Below are 15,988 nucleotides of genomic sequence, written 5' to 3' on the forward strand. Positions count from 1 at the left end.
AAACATCTCACTGACATAGTATAGGTTCAACTCACCTTCTCACCAGCACAATAACTGGCATATTTGTTCTTTTAGCATTGCCCCGGTGTCCAGACACACAAATATCCTACTGCCAAACAGCCAGTCATTAGCAACAAGGCCACAAATACTCCCCTGAGCTTTAGCATGGCAGGGTCACATATTTAACCCCTAAATGATGGAGACACTTGAATAACATATCACCATTAATCAGCCTTAGTACTGAGAAAATGGAAGATTGGGACACTGAGTGGCCCCTGGAAAGTCCCTGAGCCTTTATACAACTGTCAGTCTTAGTCTGTCTATGGACACGTGGACACTTAAATGGCTAGAGAACTGCCATGCATTGTTAATCAAAGAATAATTTAGACCACAGGACATCCATTTTTACAGTACTTGCTGGACAATGAACTTTTATTTCAGCTGTCATAAGATGTTTGTCTCCTGACACGTGGCCACTTAAAACCAACTACGAGAGGTGGCTGGGACGGGCATCCATTGTTAGCATAAGACTTGGAATAATTTTGGCAGGAGGTGTGTAGATCTACAGCATTAGAAAGACATATTAAATCAGGGGAGACGGACACATACTGTCCTCTGGACAGTACTGTAAAGACAGGGTTTTTATGTAAACTTTCACTGCTTGTTAGTCTCAGGGCACGTGGCCACTTAAAAATTCTTGGGAAAAGAATTGACACTGATATTTAATGTAAAAACCAGACAAAATACAAATAAGTTGATAGAATCAGATTTTTAACGTATAAGGGGATCAAAACAGGCTATCAGAGATGTTGTGCAACAATCACAGTGGTATTTCCCTGGCCAGGTTCGTACTCTAAAATCTTTTATGTTTTTAACAGTACAGTCTGCGTGTACCTGTAGTCAAGTTTCCATCAAAATTTAGTGCAAATTTTCACAGAATTTCCAAAAAATCTGCAAAGTTAAAATTCAAATTAATGTGCAATGTTTTTTTTTAAGTCACATGCTTCATGTAGGTCATGATTTATTTACTGGGGTGTTTTGCTTTTACCACTTCAGGCGAGTATAAAACCTTTATGTGATATTTCTACTTTTTTCCAAATTTCTGGCATTTCCAGTCAATTTTTCTGTGCGCAACATGAATTGCATAAACGGGTGGATGGAAATGCACTTAATATCCACATCAGATTAAATAAACTGAAATCATAACACCAATAGCCAGCATTTCATTGAAGTTACTCGACGAACTAAATTACTGCCTCTTTTTAATTTTATCCGTTGTAATAGTTGGTTATAGTTTCTCTTATCAGTAAAAACACACAGAAACATACAAATGCGTTGTACATGCATACAGACATCCTCTCACCTGAGCTGCGACTGCAGTTTGCCAGCCTTGGTGATGAAGTCCTCCCAGATAGGGTAGCTGCTCTGTGGGAAAAAAGAGAAAAAAAACAGGTATGACATAATCATCAGAGTAGATTTCAGAATTCCCACAGTTACATAAAAGATCAACCCACATGATGCGAGACTGATGCCTCACCATATCTGCAAAGCTAAACAGAATTAACCAAGTTCCAGTTATGTCACCCACAAAAACATGTTTTCCCGCTTTGTTGCCAGTAGACCTGAAGGAATCTTGGAATTTAGGATATAGAATGAAAATGAGTTTGCCAGGGTTGTACGCAACAGAAAAGGATGAGATTTGATCTAATACAAGGTAAGATGGAATAACAAATTACTTCCAAATATTTCCAAACAGCTGCCTTCATTTTGCTCCTACTTTGTTTAACTTTTTTATTACTGTATTATCTATTAATGGGACCACAGACATTACCATCATGTCCTGCATGTGTATGGTTGCAAAATGGGTCACGGGCCTCTTTTGAAATCCCCTCAAAACAAGAGCACTAATACTATGGTATAATGAGCCTGGTTCCCGATGGGACTCTAAATTTACCCAATTTAGGTCCTGGGCTGAAAATAGTTGAAGAGCCTTTTGTCAAAACTATCACAAAGAACAAGTGGCCTAATGCATCAACAAGAGGAGGCTAACATGGTAGTAGGACAGCACATTATAAAGTGATGAATATAGCATGAGCACATGTTTGTCACTGATGTACTACTACTGCCAGGGGCCTGAGGAATGTCATGTTATGCTGTCAAACATCACACCCAACAACCATCTCTCTACCCACAGTACCTCTTTCTCTCTCCCTCTCCCATTCTTTGTGTCTCCCGGTCTCCCTTACATCACTTTCGTTCCTTTTTTTTTTTTTCTATCTCTGCCCTCTCTCTCCTCTCCCTTTCTTTGCGTGTCTCTTATCTATGTCTCTCCTTGCCCGGGTCTACCTTTCTCTCTCTGAAGAGGTCATCACTATCAGCTCTACCTGCTTCGGTGCAGATATCATACTCTGGCAAATGAGCTTTCTCTGCAGTCCTCACTCTTGTTGACAGACCAGGTTTACATAGAAAGTCGAGGTGAGATGTCCCTTTGTTTTGGAGCATTCAACCCCATCTGTAGCGCTATATAAGAAAAGGCACACTGAAAAGTTGAATGGCTTATGTAAAGACAAAACAAGTACACTAGGTCTTTGAATATATTCACTGGTGTCTGGCAGCACAGTAACCTGACATTTAAGAGGCAGGGGGGCCATGAACTACCTAGTCAAGTGAGACATGGGACGTTGAGAAGTGCTGAATGTCTGCGCAGTATTCATAACAAACTTTTCTGACTCCAGTAGACCCGATGGCTGGCCATTTGACCTACACATGTCAGAGCCTTCACACCCTGTGGGTAATTTTCTACCCTGACAGCTACATTCCCTGCATTCCTTCGGGCAAGTACAACAGCTGGGAAATCTGCTAATTGTCTCATCAGCCCAGCTCTGTCAAAAATATCAAAGTAAGATGCCCTAGATTTGTCACTGGCGATTGCCCTACTTTAGCCTTTACCCATTGCCGGCTGCTGTATCCACTTCAAACTGGAACAAGTGAACGTAATTGTTTTCCCCCAAATAGAATAGGATGGACAAGAACGGAGCACAGTGCAGTCAAATATAGTGCTATCGCTACCACAACACGAGAACTACTGCAGGTTAGTATACAGTGAGACCAGATACACTATACCCGTCATTAACAAAACATGGAAATAATACCCCAAATCTACTCAGCTCTACTCCATTTTATCGAATTCTAAATATACTAAAAAAAAAAAAAATTACCGTTGGTTAAATTAACATACTTGTTTAGTTTTCTGATGTAGGAAATTTAATTTTCCAATAGACTAATGTTTCGGGATTTAATCAGCCCGGGTACTTAAGCTTTTGGACGTCGCTAATCGATCCTGTGATAACATAACATAACTTGTGTTGCAAATTTCATTTGTCTTACTTTCATGTCTCCGATAACAGTTTGGAAGAGTCCTCCGAGCGCGCTGCATTCCTTCTCAATAACAGCCTCCATTTTCAGGACCAACTCCTGTGGTCAGTCCCGACTCGGTGAGCCGCTTTCAGTCCGCCACCTCCGGTCTTCGGGAAAACCAAAAACTCCAAATATCTATGTATATATATGAAGAAAAACGAACTAACCTACGCGAAATAGTTTCTGCTGTTCTGTCAAAGATGAACAACAACTTTATCTCAGTCAAACATGTATAGAAACGCAGCTCGGTTCTACTCTGGTGCACCGTTTACTTCCAATTTAAATTTAAACCCCCCTCTCCCCTCCACGCCTCCCCGGTCATACCCATGGCTGGACAGCGAAGATAATCTTTTGCAGTTCGCTAGTCGAAACTAGAAAAATAATCCACGTTGTTCGGCTGGTAACGTTGTTCCGTCTCTTGACAGGTAAATACCAACAGTCAGAGCTGCCAACGCCGCCTTCTCAACAGTGAGAGAGAAACGAGAAGAGAAGCGAGCGTCAATTCTCCCTGAAAAAAGAAAGAACGCTTTTCCGGTTGATTATTTTCCACCAAAATAAAACGTCTGACTAATGAAGGTTTTAAAGCCGTCCTGAATAGATCAGTCCCTCTGATAGAATGTTAATAATGCTGTTGCGCTTGAAATTAGCATTTGACTGAAGATAGTAACACAAGTAAGGTCTCTATGCCAGATGTCGGAAGGGGTATTCCTATATTTAAACACAATTAGAGACAATTAGATACCATTAGATATTTGCATATACCAATAAAACAAATATCACAACATAAACTTCGAACTAAAATTGTGGCACAGATTACTCTTTTTTATTGTGAAGGAAGGCCCGCGATACTTCCGGTTTAATTCTGTTCTACTTGAATGCATGACGATGGGAGCTGCAAAGGTGAACAGCGGGAGGTGAAGTTGATGCTTTCCATTTGGTAGCACTTTACCATACAAAGACAGAGCTACACCGACGGCTGGATGTATGAAATAGTCTAAAACATTTCTTCTGAAACTCATATCCCTGTGAGTTTTGCCAGACTGCGCATGTGTTGAGGGTGCATGATACAAGCACAACAGTGTAAAAGCACCATCATCATTTTTTTGTTGATACTAACGTTTTGCTATTTATGTGTAAACATGGGATAAATGCGGAAAAACTCATGCAACAAAGTTGAGCGGTCGAAGGTGACGGGAGACATCTAGTGGCTGAAATAAAAAGAACAACAAAATGACCGCAGGGAGTTCAAATGGAATATGTTATACATACTTTGATTTCATCCAAAATGACACTTACAGGAGCAAATAATTAATCTGTTATGGTAACCGTTGCTATAAATACCATTTCTGTTGTACATAAGGGCTGATGGATTATAATGTTTAATTTCTACACGCACTGGCCTTTCTGTCAGATCTAGCCATATTAGCCTTACAGACTTCTCAACAGCAAATATTTAGTATCTTGTTCTGAAGTATTTTAAAGCACGCCATGAAATGTGTGTTAAACCTGATTAAATATATGAACATACAAGGAGCAAAGGAGGAGCCGAAAAAAAAAAATCAAGACTCCACCCCTTTTGCAGAGGAGTTTTGCATGTGTTCCTGCATAAATAGCTGCATACAGGTAATAGGCAAGACACTGTATTTCTAGTCAAGTCTGACTGAAGTTTATTTTTGTGGTATTTTCTTACTTAAATTTATGGAATACTCCTTGGTTTTCTCAAAACAATATAAAGTCATTATGCTGCATTGATATTGATGATTTCATACATACTACATTGTATTTGACACAAACAGGACTTCACCCTGCCTGTTCCCAATAGGTGCACTAAAATATTCTTTGCAGGGGATATTGTCACTTGGAAGATCTCAAAAAGCTAGAAGCGCAGAGGCTTTTAGGGGTCAAAGCAAATCTGTGGAGTAACCAGTGACCGTTCAGCAACAAGATGCAAGGGGCTGCCATGATGTATTGTGAAATCCCTAAGGATTTCTGGATATTTCTATCCAAGACTGTATATCTTTTCAGTGTCATTTCAGTAATACTGCCCTTGGTGAGCAGACAGGGCTTATATTTAGGAGCAACAGTCTCTGGATTGGAATTTTGTGGGAAATTATGCTGCCTGGGACACTGTTATAAAGCAGTATATCCCTTTACACCTGCTGTGTTTGCTTTCATAAAAGTCCCTATGCGAAGGATTTGAAATTTTTTGACTTTGGCAACTCATAGTGGTAGCATCAAAAAAGGCACTGTGGCAGACAACAATGCATCCCTGTAATGATGCGTGGACAAAAGCCTCTTTTTTATTTCAAAACATTCATTTCTATAGTTCTAAAATGCATTAAAAAAGGTGTCAAAATCAATCAAAAATTCTTCATTAAAACAATTAATAACAACATTTTAATAGCCAAATGCAAACAAAAGATTACAATAAATACAACTAATAAAACATGATTTGGACAATTTAATGATGTATCCATACAGTTACAATAATGCTCAAACACTAAAAACATACTACTTAAAACATATATATTTAAAAAAATCCACTGATTACTGTTTGAAATATAGTATCTAACAAAGCATTTTTACTGATGCTCAGATTGAATGATTATTTTGTAGTAGAACTCACCAGAATCAATGACAAATGTATTTAACCCAGCCCTTGGTCACGTTATATTTATCAGTAAATCACCGGAGTTAGCCACACAGGACTGCACTCAGAAAGTTGAAACAGTGAAAGATACTATTAAGTGATAAATATTGACTGAGTAGCACAAGAGTTACAATATTGTGGAAAACGGTTATGCCCGATATACTGAGAAAATTTAACAAAAAGTGCTCATAAGTAATCAAAACTTCAAATATCAGATCAACTCACATTTTACATAAAAAGTTAATAAAAATGTGGCCATTATTATCATGTTAAATCTAGAGTGAGTTTGTAGCTCCTTAGCACCAAGGTAACTGGAGGACAGTGAAAACGATCACTTTGCATTTCAGGGCCTTTCCATAAAAAAATAAAAATAAAACAAAAACAAAAAAATCACCCCATCACATTAATGTCCTGCTGTGCATATTCTTCTAGCAGCATAAATGGATGTGTTTTTGTGAGAATGGAAATGGGAAATATTTCCTCCAGTGAGGGTGTGACTCAGGAAATGGAGCAATATCTGTATGATTAACAAAGTGGGGAAAAAAAACGAAACCATAACTGTCAGAGGCATCACTTACATCTCGCAAAATTACCCTGTATAGCCCCAAAAAGCACAACTTTCCCTAACTTCTCACAGATTTTCCTGGCAGTGTTAAGGAAAGCTTGCGAAACTGAAATCATCAGGTTAGCAGCAGGGGAATAAAATTCATATGGTGCTAACTGGACAATAACTGCTATTCTTTAATGCTGTTCTCAACAGCCAAGACTGAATCTCCTTGAAACCAATCCTGTCAGTGTCTCAGAAAATGAATTCCTTTAGAATTATTATTGCCCATAAACCTTGACAGATGTGAAATTTTATCATTTACACTTTCCCAGTGTAGCTCTGATGTTGTGATCGCTTGCTGACAGAAGTTTCCCATCAGGAAATAATGTAGTTTGCACTGAACTGAACTGAGCAGCGGTGCACTCTATGGAGCTTTGGAAGGTGTTGAGATGTTTTGATACATGCCGAAGTTATGAAGCATTTGTAAAATTAGTTTGTGTTGTTCGTTACATCCTCCACCTCTTGAAGCCCATCACCATACTGCAGCTGTAGCATAGTGTCACCACAAATGCAAATATCTGGGACAAAAAGAGTAAATAGCAGTCAAGCAGTTGGTCAGGAAAAAAATAATAATAATTTGTAAAGAAAAGCAAATTAAGTTAAGCATTTTTTTTAAAGCTATAACCATCAAATATTTGGTATTTTTACTTAATAATTGGCAAAAATAATTATTCGTCAAAATTATAATCTGAGCTTTTCTTTCAAATTGAGTAACTGTTTCAAAAGGACCTAGTCTTTGACATTAAATATACCTAGAAATTAGTGGTGCAGTAGTTGAAGTGAGTAGCTAAAAGGAACTGTACTACTGTTACACTACTCATATACTATACACAACATGTTTCATTATCCGAACCGGCTCAATCCATGAAGTCAAATGTAACCCTGTTATTGAAAATTTGTCCAGTGACATAATTATTTATTATTATTCATCATTCAAGTTCCTCAAGTTACATGTTTTTGGCCAGCATTGAGGTTAGGGTAGATTTTTGTCAGCATAAAAGATGACCTAACATAGCGTCTAGTTCTCAGTCAAAGAGGATTTTTATCATACTGTTTTATGGCCTGGCAGTTCTAACTGATAGCAGGACACCACGGGATACACAATATTCTGTTTACTTATGGCAAGGTGGACACTTTACCATATGGTATCAAAAGGTTAAACCCAAACAAAACCATAACCAGAGTTTAGTCAGAAGGGAGGTTACTTTGTACTTTCAAATTTGTCCACTAATTTGTTTTTCTGACGGGACTCACTGAGAGCCTGAGGGAGAAATAGCGCTGTTGTCAGATTTTGTTTTTCTTCAATGACTTACTGAATAAATCCTTTCATGATACCTTTCATGAGCACTATTACTTTGAAAAGTGGGAATTCCATTGCAACATGAGAATTTTTCTTTACCTTTCAAAGTCACTTCAGCAACTGCTCTACCTCGGTAGAAGTCACTAAATAAGTTTGACATTGGTCTTTACTCGTTCAGATAGTTGTGTGAGGGCACTACAATATTATGAATTAAAATGCACAAATTATGCATGCGCTGTATGCAATATTACAGACCTAATTTCAAAAGATATACAGCACTCACCGTGGCTGCCACATTAATACTGTACTGCTTGTCATTCAGGACTGTGAATATGTTGCCTCGAGGGTAGGTTATACACAGGACAGTTTCAGTGCTGTTAGGCAGAGGCTTGATGTAAGCTCCTCCATTTGCTGCTGTAGTTGCTGCCTCCAACACGAAGGCAGCAAAGTAGAAGAGCAAAGCTATGAAATGGTAAACCACATCCTGAGAAAAAGAAGAGAGGAGGCATTAGAAATAACTACAAAAACATTTCAGGTTTCAAGTGTAAACACCTACAGACAAAATGAAAGTTTTTTTCTGAACTTGCTGAGCAACTGTTCAATTCCACTACTCAGGATAAAGTGTGGGAAATTTTGTCCTTTGGGAACAAAAGATGACCAACAGGTGAGTTTTATCCTCCTGGGTAATTATCAGACAGTGGCTGAACTGGTTATTGCAGATACCTGTACTTTGGCATTCATAAAACAAACCATACAGTCTGACAAGAGAATGAACCATTTTAATTAATTGTAATGCATTACATGGTAGATACAATAAACACTGCAAAATAAGAACGGAGAGAATAAAAAAATCCAGGAGAGCAAAAAAGGTGTAAGTGACCTGAAAAAACAACATATTAAGAAAGAAAATCGAGACACAGAGAAAGGGATTAAAGATACAGAGGGAGACAGACAGAGAAAAGAGAGTGAGGGCGTGTCAGAGACTAACGAAGGTTAATGAGAGTTTGTGTTGTCAACCCTGTGAGCCTGGCGGGGCTACAGTCGGGCCTTTGTTGTGCTTTGGTGTGAGCTCATCATCCATGTCACTCATTGTTCGGCCGAAAACAAACAACCCCACACGCCTGGCTACTCCTGGGAGCAGGGCCTGGAGCCTGAGGCAGGGCTGGCTCTGTCTGAGACCCCAGACTTCACACAGAGTCCTCTACGATGACATAACATGAGAACGTATCACAGGTTCTCACTATTTTCTCATGTCATTGATATCTATATCATAGTTATGGCAGGATCTGAAAATGCTCTGCACAGCAATACTTAGAAACTGTCATTTAATACTGTTTTCACGTTATTCGCACCCTCTTTTTTTTATACTCCGCTTTAGCATACCAAGGGGTTATTTACCCACATGTAGGAGTTACAGTTCCCTTTAGGGTAAATTACTGAACATTTCTTAAGCATAGTAATTGGTCCACCTATAGATTAGCGTCATTATATCTGAATTTTAGACTAGGAAACTAACCTAAATGTGCTGCTTCCACTGAAATAGAAACTGCTGACAAATACTACTATTTTTAGTTAGCATCATCCATCATATCTTTTTATACAAAAAGAGCGCTATGCACAATGAGATTATAGTTAGGCTAGTAGAAGTATACATTCCCGGTTTCCATGATAAATCCTGACCGCACTGACTGTATTTATGTCTAAGAAGAAAATCATCATAGTTGTATTGGCTAATGTGGGCTTGTTGAACTATTCTAGTAGATCATGTTTAGATTCTGCTCCTGAATCCTTTCTAGCAGGTCTACAGAGTCCTTCAAACCACCTGATTGTGTGCCTTTAAGAAGTCACCTACAATACATCTGTCACAGGAACAACTTGGCTGTGGTCTACACTGGCACTTAATCAATCAGAACACAGTAAAAGCAGTTGCCAGCAGACTTTGCTGGTTTCAAATTGTTAAAAGTATAACTGCTTATATTTGAATAAGTTACATAAAACTTTGTATGTACTTACAAGAGAGGTATTTAATCAATGAGCTGCCTCACTGTGTAGTTCAGTGAAAAGACATAATTCATTTTGGTAACTTACAGTGGCATGAAAAAGTTTGGGCACCCCTGGTCAAAATTTCTATGTCTGTGAATAGTTAAGTGAGTAAAAAATGACCTGATCTCCAAAAGGCAGAAAGTTAAAGATGAAATATTGCTTTAATATTTCAAACAAGATTACTTTTTTATTTCCTTCTTTTACAGTTTCAAAATAACAAAAAAGGAAAAGGGCCTGAAACAAAAGTTTGGGTACCATGCATGGTCATTACTTAGTAACACCCTCTTTGGCAAGTATCACAGCTTGTAAATGCTTTTACTAGCAGCTAAGAGTCTTTCAGTTCTTGTTTGAGGGATTTTCACCCATTCTTTCTTGCAGAAGGCCTGCTATTCTGAGATTCTTGGACTGTTTCACTGCTCTTTTGAGGTCTATCCACAGATTTTGAGTGATGTTGGGGGACTGTGAGGACCATGGCAAAACCTTCAGCTTGCAGCTCCTGATGTAGTCCATTATGGATATTGATGTGTGCTTAGGATCATTATCCCTTTGTAGAAGCCATCCTCTTCTCATCTTCAGCTTTTTTACAGAGGGGGTGATGTTTGCTCCCAGAATTTGCTGGTATTTAATTGAGTCTATTTGTTTTCTTCACTCTACCAGTGAAATGTTTCCCATGCCACTGGCTGCAACACAAGCCCAAAGCATGATTGGTCCATCCCAGTGCTTGGAGAGGTGTTCTTCTCATGAAATTCTGTGCCCTTTTTTTTCTCCAAACATACCTTTTCTCATTGCGGCAAAAAAGTTCTATTTTAACTTCATCAGTCGACAGGACCTGTCTCCAAAATTCATCAGGCTTGTTTAATGTTCCTTTGCAAACTTCTGACATTGAATTTTGTGATGAGGATGCAGGAAAAGTTTTCTTCTGGTGACTCTTCCATGAAGGTCATATTTGTGCAGGTGTCTCTGCACAGTAGAGCAGTGCACCACCACTCCAGAGTCTGCTAAATCTTTCTGATGGTCTTTTGGGGTCAAACAGGAGTTTTGTTTTGTTTTTCTAGCAACCGTATGAGATCTCTCAGAAAGTTTTCTTGGTCTTCCAGACCACAACTTGACCTCCACCATTCCTGTTAACTGCCATTTCTTCATCCCATTATGAACTGAGGAAACGGCTACCTGAAAACACTTTGCTATCTTCTTTACAGCCTTCTCCGGCTTTTTGGGCATCAGTTATTTTAATTTTTAGAGTGGTAGACAGCTGCTTAGAGGTTCCCGTGGCTGCTGATTGTTGGAACAAGGTTTGGAATCAGAGTATTTATAAAGCTTTGAAATTTGCATCACATGGCCTTTCCTAACAAGCTAATTAAGGTCTTGGACCTTGGTAAAAGTTATCTGGGAGCTCAAATCTCTTGGGGTGCCCAAACTTTTGTATGGTGCTCCTTTCCCCATTTTCACTCTAAACTTGTATAAAACAAAAATAATACACTAATCTTGCTTAAAATATTGAGGAGAATGTTTCACCTTTAACTTTATGCTCTTTTGCAGATTCATTTAATCTTCTAGTGTACTAATACACAGTAATGGAAATTTTGACAAAGAATCATCCCTATAGTGATCAGAATAGTGGTTGCCCTAGATCATAAAAATGCAGAAAGTAGGCCTGTCTATAAGAATCCGTGTCTAATCAGTGATATAACATGCTCTTTTCATGGGAGATTTTTAATGTGAGGCTAGAAAAAAAAATATTTTTTACGACAATGCAGACAGACACACACACTTTGTACTAGAACTATTTTCTCTACAATTTTACACATGATTTTGATATCGGGAGTAATATGATGACACAATACCCCAAATGTGGATCTTTTCATTTATTTACAAAGTGTCGTGTAGTGGTGGGTGAAATCACTTGAGTTTCTTTTTGTGCCTCATAGTGGAACTTACATAATAGCCACAGTGAAGATTAGACTGTAAAATACTATGCAATGTGCAAGCAATCAGATTGATTAAAAAAAAAAGGTTTCATGCACTGAAAGGAATAACACATAATACATATGGCCTAACATCTAAAGAGAAAGCCAAAACCAGGCATCACACTGGATACTGGACTACTGTATTACAGAAATGCACTTCAGTACAAATAAGCTAGCTAACTTCTACCTTCATTAGAGCAGTCATTGTTTGATGTGTAGACAGTTCATAGCACAAGTTGAACTGAAACACTGTCCCCGCCGTAAGAATGATTTCTGACTTTCATGCACCAAACAACAGATGCTGCCATCATAACATTATCAAACACTGACAGCCATCTTAAACTTCAGCTGTTTTGAATCACTGTCAGTTGTTTCATAGTGCTTTATGACATGTGAGACTACTGCTTTTCTTAAGTCTCACATTGTTTTTCAAAATGGAGGGTGCCACTTTTAAACTGTAAATAAAGTAATATGGATATGAAGTAATGTGGTAGATCTGAATTGTATTTAATTAGCTAGATTAGCTAGATAGATAGACAGATGGACAGATAATTAGGATGTCTAACTGACTGATCACTTCGTTCATCTACAGCTTACCAAGAAGTTCCAGTCAGTGTTGATGCGGTCAGCCAGGCCGGTGATGAGGAGCGCGAGGTAGGCAGAGGAAAGGAAGAAGGTGGTGAGGGAGACAAACATCACCCAGCCCTGCAGCAGAGGCACGGGCACATTGGAGGAAGCCACCAGGATCCATACTAAACTACCAAATAACTGGGGATAGAAACAAAAGCTCAAACTGGTGACAGAAACAGACCTTTATTGCATATGCTGACAATCAGCTCCGTAATCCTCAAGACGGAGCTGGCAAAGGCTCTTTTGAACAGACTGCTTGGTTCCACTTAATTGTTTATAATGTTGCAGTGGACATATTTGTACAGCTAGAGGTTTGTCAACACTTTATGATACACTAGGAAGACATCAGGTATAACAAAGGTATGTATGCTGGTACAGTGTACCGTACTTAGGGATGCACACATCTGACATCTCCTCTTCCAATTCTGATTCCTATACCTCAGCTAAAGATATCTACCAATACCCATTCCTGATCTGATACCAGTGCTGTATCTTTTTCACAAATTTTGAATCGGTTTGCCTCACTGCATGCAACTCACTGGGATCAATTTTATTGATTTAAAGACTGTAACTGAGAGCGGTAACGCTGAATTTTAACTGTATTTAATTTGGACCAATCATATCTGAATGTTCCATCTTTCATTGGGAAGTATATCTACATTATTTTTTAAAATGTCACTTAAAATACACTCTGCTGTACACATTTATTTTGTCTCCTGCTAAAAGCTACCTGTTTCCCCAGTCGCACCTTTAAAGGTGGCAACCAGGATGCAAATTCTGTTATTGCAAGGCCATATGGATAAAATACACTGTGTCTGGTTAGAGTATGCATGTCAGAGTAGCACGTGTTATCTTTGATACGGTTCGCTTTGGACAAGGGGGCAAACATGAAGGGAACACAGCTGATTAAAGCACTAAAGAATATGTGGTATGTAGCTTTAAAGCAAATATTTAAAGGCTATCTACTGTGGTTGATGACAGGTAGAACGTGCTGGAAAAGGCCTTAACCTCAGGTACAACTCAGCATTAAAATGACTCTGTTTCCAGCTAAGGGCCCACCTACACAGGCCCTCAGCTGCAAACAGGCCTGAAGATAAACATTCAAATCATTACGAGCTTTGGAGCACCGTAGATGTCACCTTGCAGGGGTTACAGGTCAGGTAAGAGAGAGAAAATTAGGCTGACACTCACCTCAAACGGAGCTTAGGCATGTGCTGTCATTGAAGTCATTATTAATCTCGTGCAGGGAGATGAGGCTCAGAGCGCGTTCGCTATTTTACGGGGCGGCACTGGTGGAAACGGGTGTTTCGACTCCTCGCGCCCACAACGCTCGAAGCTACACTCGCCTTTGCTCTGCCCGTCAAACATTAGCAATAAGCCCAGCCTTAGGCAGTGGCCGTCAGCGGTGTGCCGGCGGCGTTTAAACGATAAGCGGTCCACACACAGGGCAAAGACTGTGTCAGTGTCCTGGACCTAAAGGGTCTAACTGGACACGACCGACGAAAGGCCATCAGTTTTTAATAAAGGACTACTGACTACGGGTTAGGCTGACTTCCACAGAACCACCGGGGCCAAATGTAAGAATATAGCATACAGCTGAATATTCTACCAAAAATAAACAAAAACAAAAAACAACAAAAAAAAAAAAACATACTCACTATTTCTAAACAGACAAGGGCTCCAGAGTAAGTCCTCAGTACTTCCAGTCCCAAAGGTAGAGAAATAGTTGGCGCTGGGAACGAGGTGGCAGCGGGATTAGTGGCTGGTTCCGACATCTCTGTGTCACCCTCTCTCTTCTCTCTGTCTCCCCCTCTCTTCTGCCTCTCCCCCTCGGTCTCCCACTAGCAAGAGTCCGTTAAACAAAGGACGAGTGCGGCGGGGGAAATTCCTCCGTAGTCATGTGTCCCCCGAAACAGGTCGGACAGGTGCAGGGGCCACTCCCTGGAAAACCGCTGCTGCCTTCACGGACCGCACGGAAGCTCTTACATCACAGAACCCATTTTCTAAACTTCACTCGCGATGTCCGTTTCAACTTTGACCAAATCACTGAAGTGGTTGTAACTGGTTAACGTTTTATCCTGAGAGAGGAGGGCTATAGGTGCAGCAGTTTAAATTGAACCCACAATTTAATATACATAGATTTTTTTTTTTCAAGAGAATAACCCATCGGCAAACAACAGATTATTTAGTCTTTGAGCAAGTGTAGGTATAGGGATTATATGTGCAAGGTTGGCAGGGTGAAGACATTAAAATGTGGATGAGCCATGTAACTGAGCTTTTAATTCATTTTTAGGCAAAAGTTGCTGAATACAACAGAAAGGGAGGCTAGGAATATACAATGGCTATTATCCATAATGACAACCGGATGCATTTCTTCATGTATTGGTACAAACAGGTTGGTTAATGGTCCTGGCGTGCTAATTCATTCGGTTTAGGCAGCATAAATATTGCCTGTGGTCACTCCCGACAGTAACCGAGGGCAGCAGTTTCACTCTCACCCAGTAAGTGTGCTGGGGCGCCGGGCTCCCCCTGCGTGTACAGCCACCGGCAGACACGGGTCAGGGACACGAGAGGGCAAATCAAACGGTTGGCGTCGTGACTAGGCCCCGTTGACTCCCGTCAGGAAAGAAACGAGGGCTAAGAAACCACCGGGTCGTGTACTGGTTCACCTTCACAGCTCGCGAACAAAGAAGTTTAAAAAGTAAATATTAATTTAAGGGCTGGCTGAGGAGGCAGGAGGACTGATTTCTGAACCGGCTCGGCGACGTTTTTTTTGTTTGTTTTTTTTTACCGTGTTTGCGAAAAAACATAGAGCTGTTGTGTTGGAGGGGGCCTTTTCTTTTGCGAGCACAGTTTTTTGTTTTTTTTAATCAAAAGGTGAAGCAAAACTGCCATCTTGTTATGTCAGTTGGTAAGAGCAGTTTTCTGTGGTAAGCCATAGTTAATGTTTAGCTAGGATCTGGTTTATGTGAAACAATGTTGATATAACCTCTGACGGGGCCGCTGGGCTCAGTCCAGTTCAGCGTGGCTAGCAGCTAGAATCAGCACGACCCGTATAAGACCCTGTATCCTTTCACGCGATGCGAGGCCATTGTCTGTGCGGCCAGGGCTGCTAGATCCGTGCTTCCCAGGCATCTAGGAAGTGGGTTAAGAAGTTTTGGGAAGTGCAGATTTGGCCCTGTTCTCTGTATAGGGAAACACATTAGGCACAGTGCATCTCTGTGTTATTTCTGGCAGGACGCCAGAAATAACTCCTCTAAATCTTTTACTGTGTATTCAGAGGGTTTTGTGTATTCAGAGTTTTGTGTTTTTCTATTGTTTATTCAGAGCATTCAGAGACTACAACATTGTGATTTTCACTTCTGTGTTTTCCT

At 39.9% G+C, this 15,988-nt stretch overlaps 2 protein-coding genes across 9 annotated transcripts in view; both read right to left on the reverse strand.

The window, feature by feature from the left end:
- Positions 1–3,885, reverse strand: part of LOC120783910 (protein MTSS 1-like) — a 55,652-nt gene extending 51,767 nt beyond the window's left edge. For 5 of the 7 annotated variants that reach the window (XM_040117310.1, XM_040117307.1, XM_040117309.1 and 2 more), the window contains exons 1-2: positions 3,388–3,885; positions 1,364–1,425 (exon numbers count right to left, since the gene is read on the reverse strand). In XM_040117310.1, coding sequence (XP_039973244.1) covers positions 1,364–1,425; positions 3,388–3,459 — 134 coding nt within the window. In that variant the 5' untranslated portion in view covers positions 3,460–3,885. The remainder of the gene's footprint in view (positions 1–1,363; positions 1,426–3,387) is intronic. The other 2 variants (XM_040117306.1, XM_040117305.1) reach the window with 2 other exon arrangements.
- A 1,955-nt stretch (positions 3,886–5,840) lies between these two features.
- On the reverse strand, positions 5,841–15,822 carry mal2 (mal, T cell differentiation protein 2). 2 transcript variants are annotated; one of them, XM_040118312.1, is made up of 4 exons: positions 14,273–15,818; positions 12,582–12,752; positions 8,258–8,458; positions 5,841–7,192 (listed from the first exon to the last, which is right to left on the reverse strand). In XM_040118312.1, the coding sequence occupies exons 1-4, from the start codon at positions 14,387–14,389 to the stop codon at positions 7,121–7,123; spliced, it is 561 nt and encodes a 186-aa protein (XP_039974246.1). In that variant the 5' UTR covers positions 14,390–15,818; the 3' UTR covers positions 5,841–7,120. The 2 variants fall into 2 exon arrangements, with proteins under 2 accessions (XP_039974246.1, XP_039974247.1); XM_040118313.1 differs by lacking the exons at positions 5,841–7,192; positions 8,258–8,458 and adding an exon at positions 8,497–9,175 and having other exon boundaries at positions 14,273–15,822.
- Positions 15,823–15,988: the final 166 nt, after the last annotated feature.

Source organism: Xiphias gladius, chromosome 22, assembly GCF_016859285.1.
Source record: "Xiphias gladius isolate SHS-SW01 ecotype Sanya breed wild chromosome 22, ASM1685928v1, whole genome shotgun sequence".
NCBI classification, from domain to species: Eukaryota; Metazoa; Chordata; class Actinopteri; order Istiophoriformes; family Xiphiidae; genus Xiphias; species Xiphias gladius.

What these genes read in the sequence shown, in the direction of transcription:
- mal2 (XM_040118312.1), bottom strand. Translation starts at nt 14,389, where the DNA reads ATGTCGGAACCAGCCACTAATCCCGCTGCCACCTCGTTCCCAGCGCCA. An exon ending in ACACTGACTGGAACTTCTTG is followed by an intron (nt 8,459 to 12,581) that starts GTAAGCTGTAGA and finishes TCTTTTTCTCAG; the next exon opens with GATGTGGTTTACCATTTCAT. An exon ending in GTATTAATGTGGCAGCCACG is followed by an intron (nt 7,193 to 8,257) that starts GTGAGTGCTGTA and finishes TTTTTGTCCCAG; the next exon opens with ATATTTGCATTTGTGGTGAC.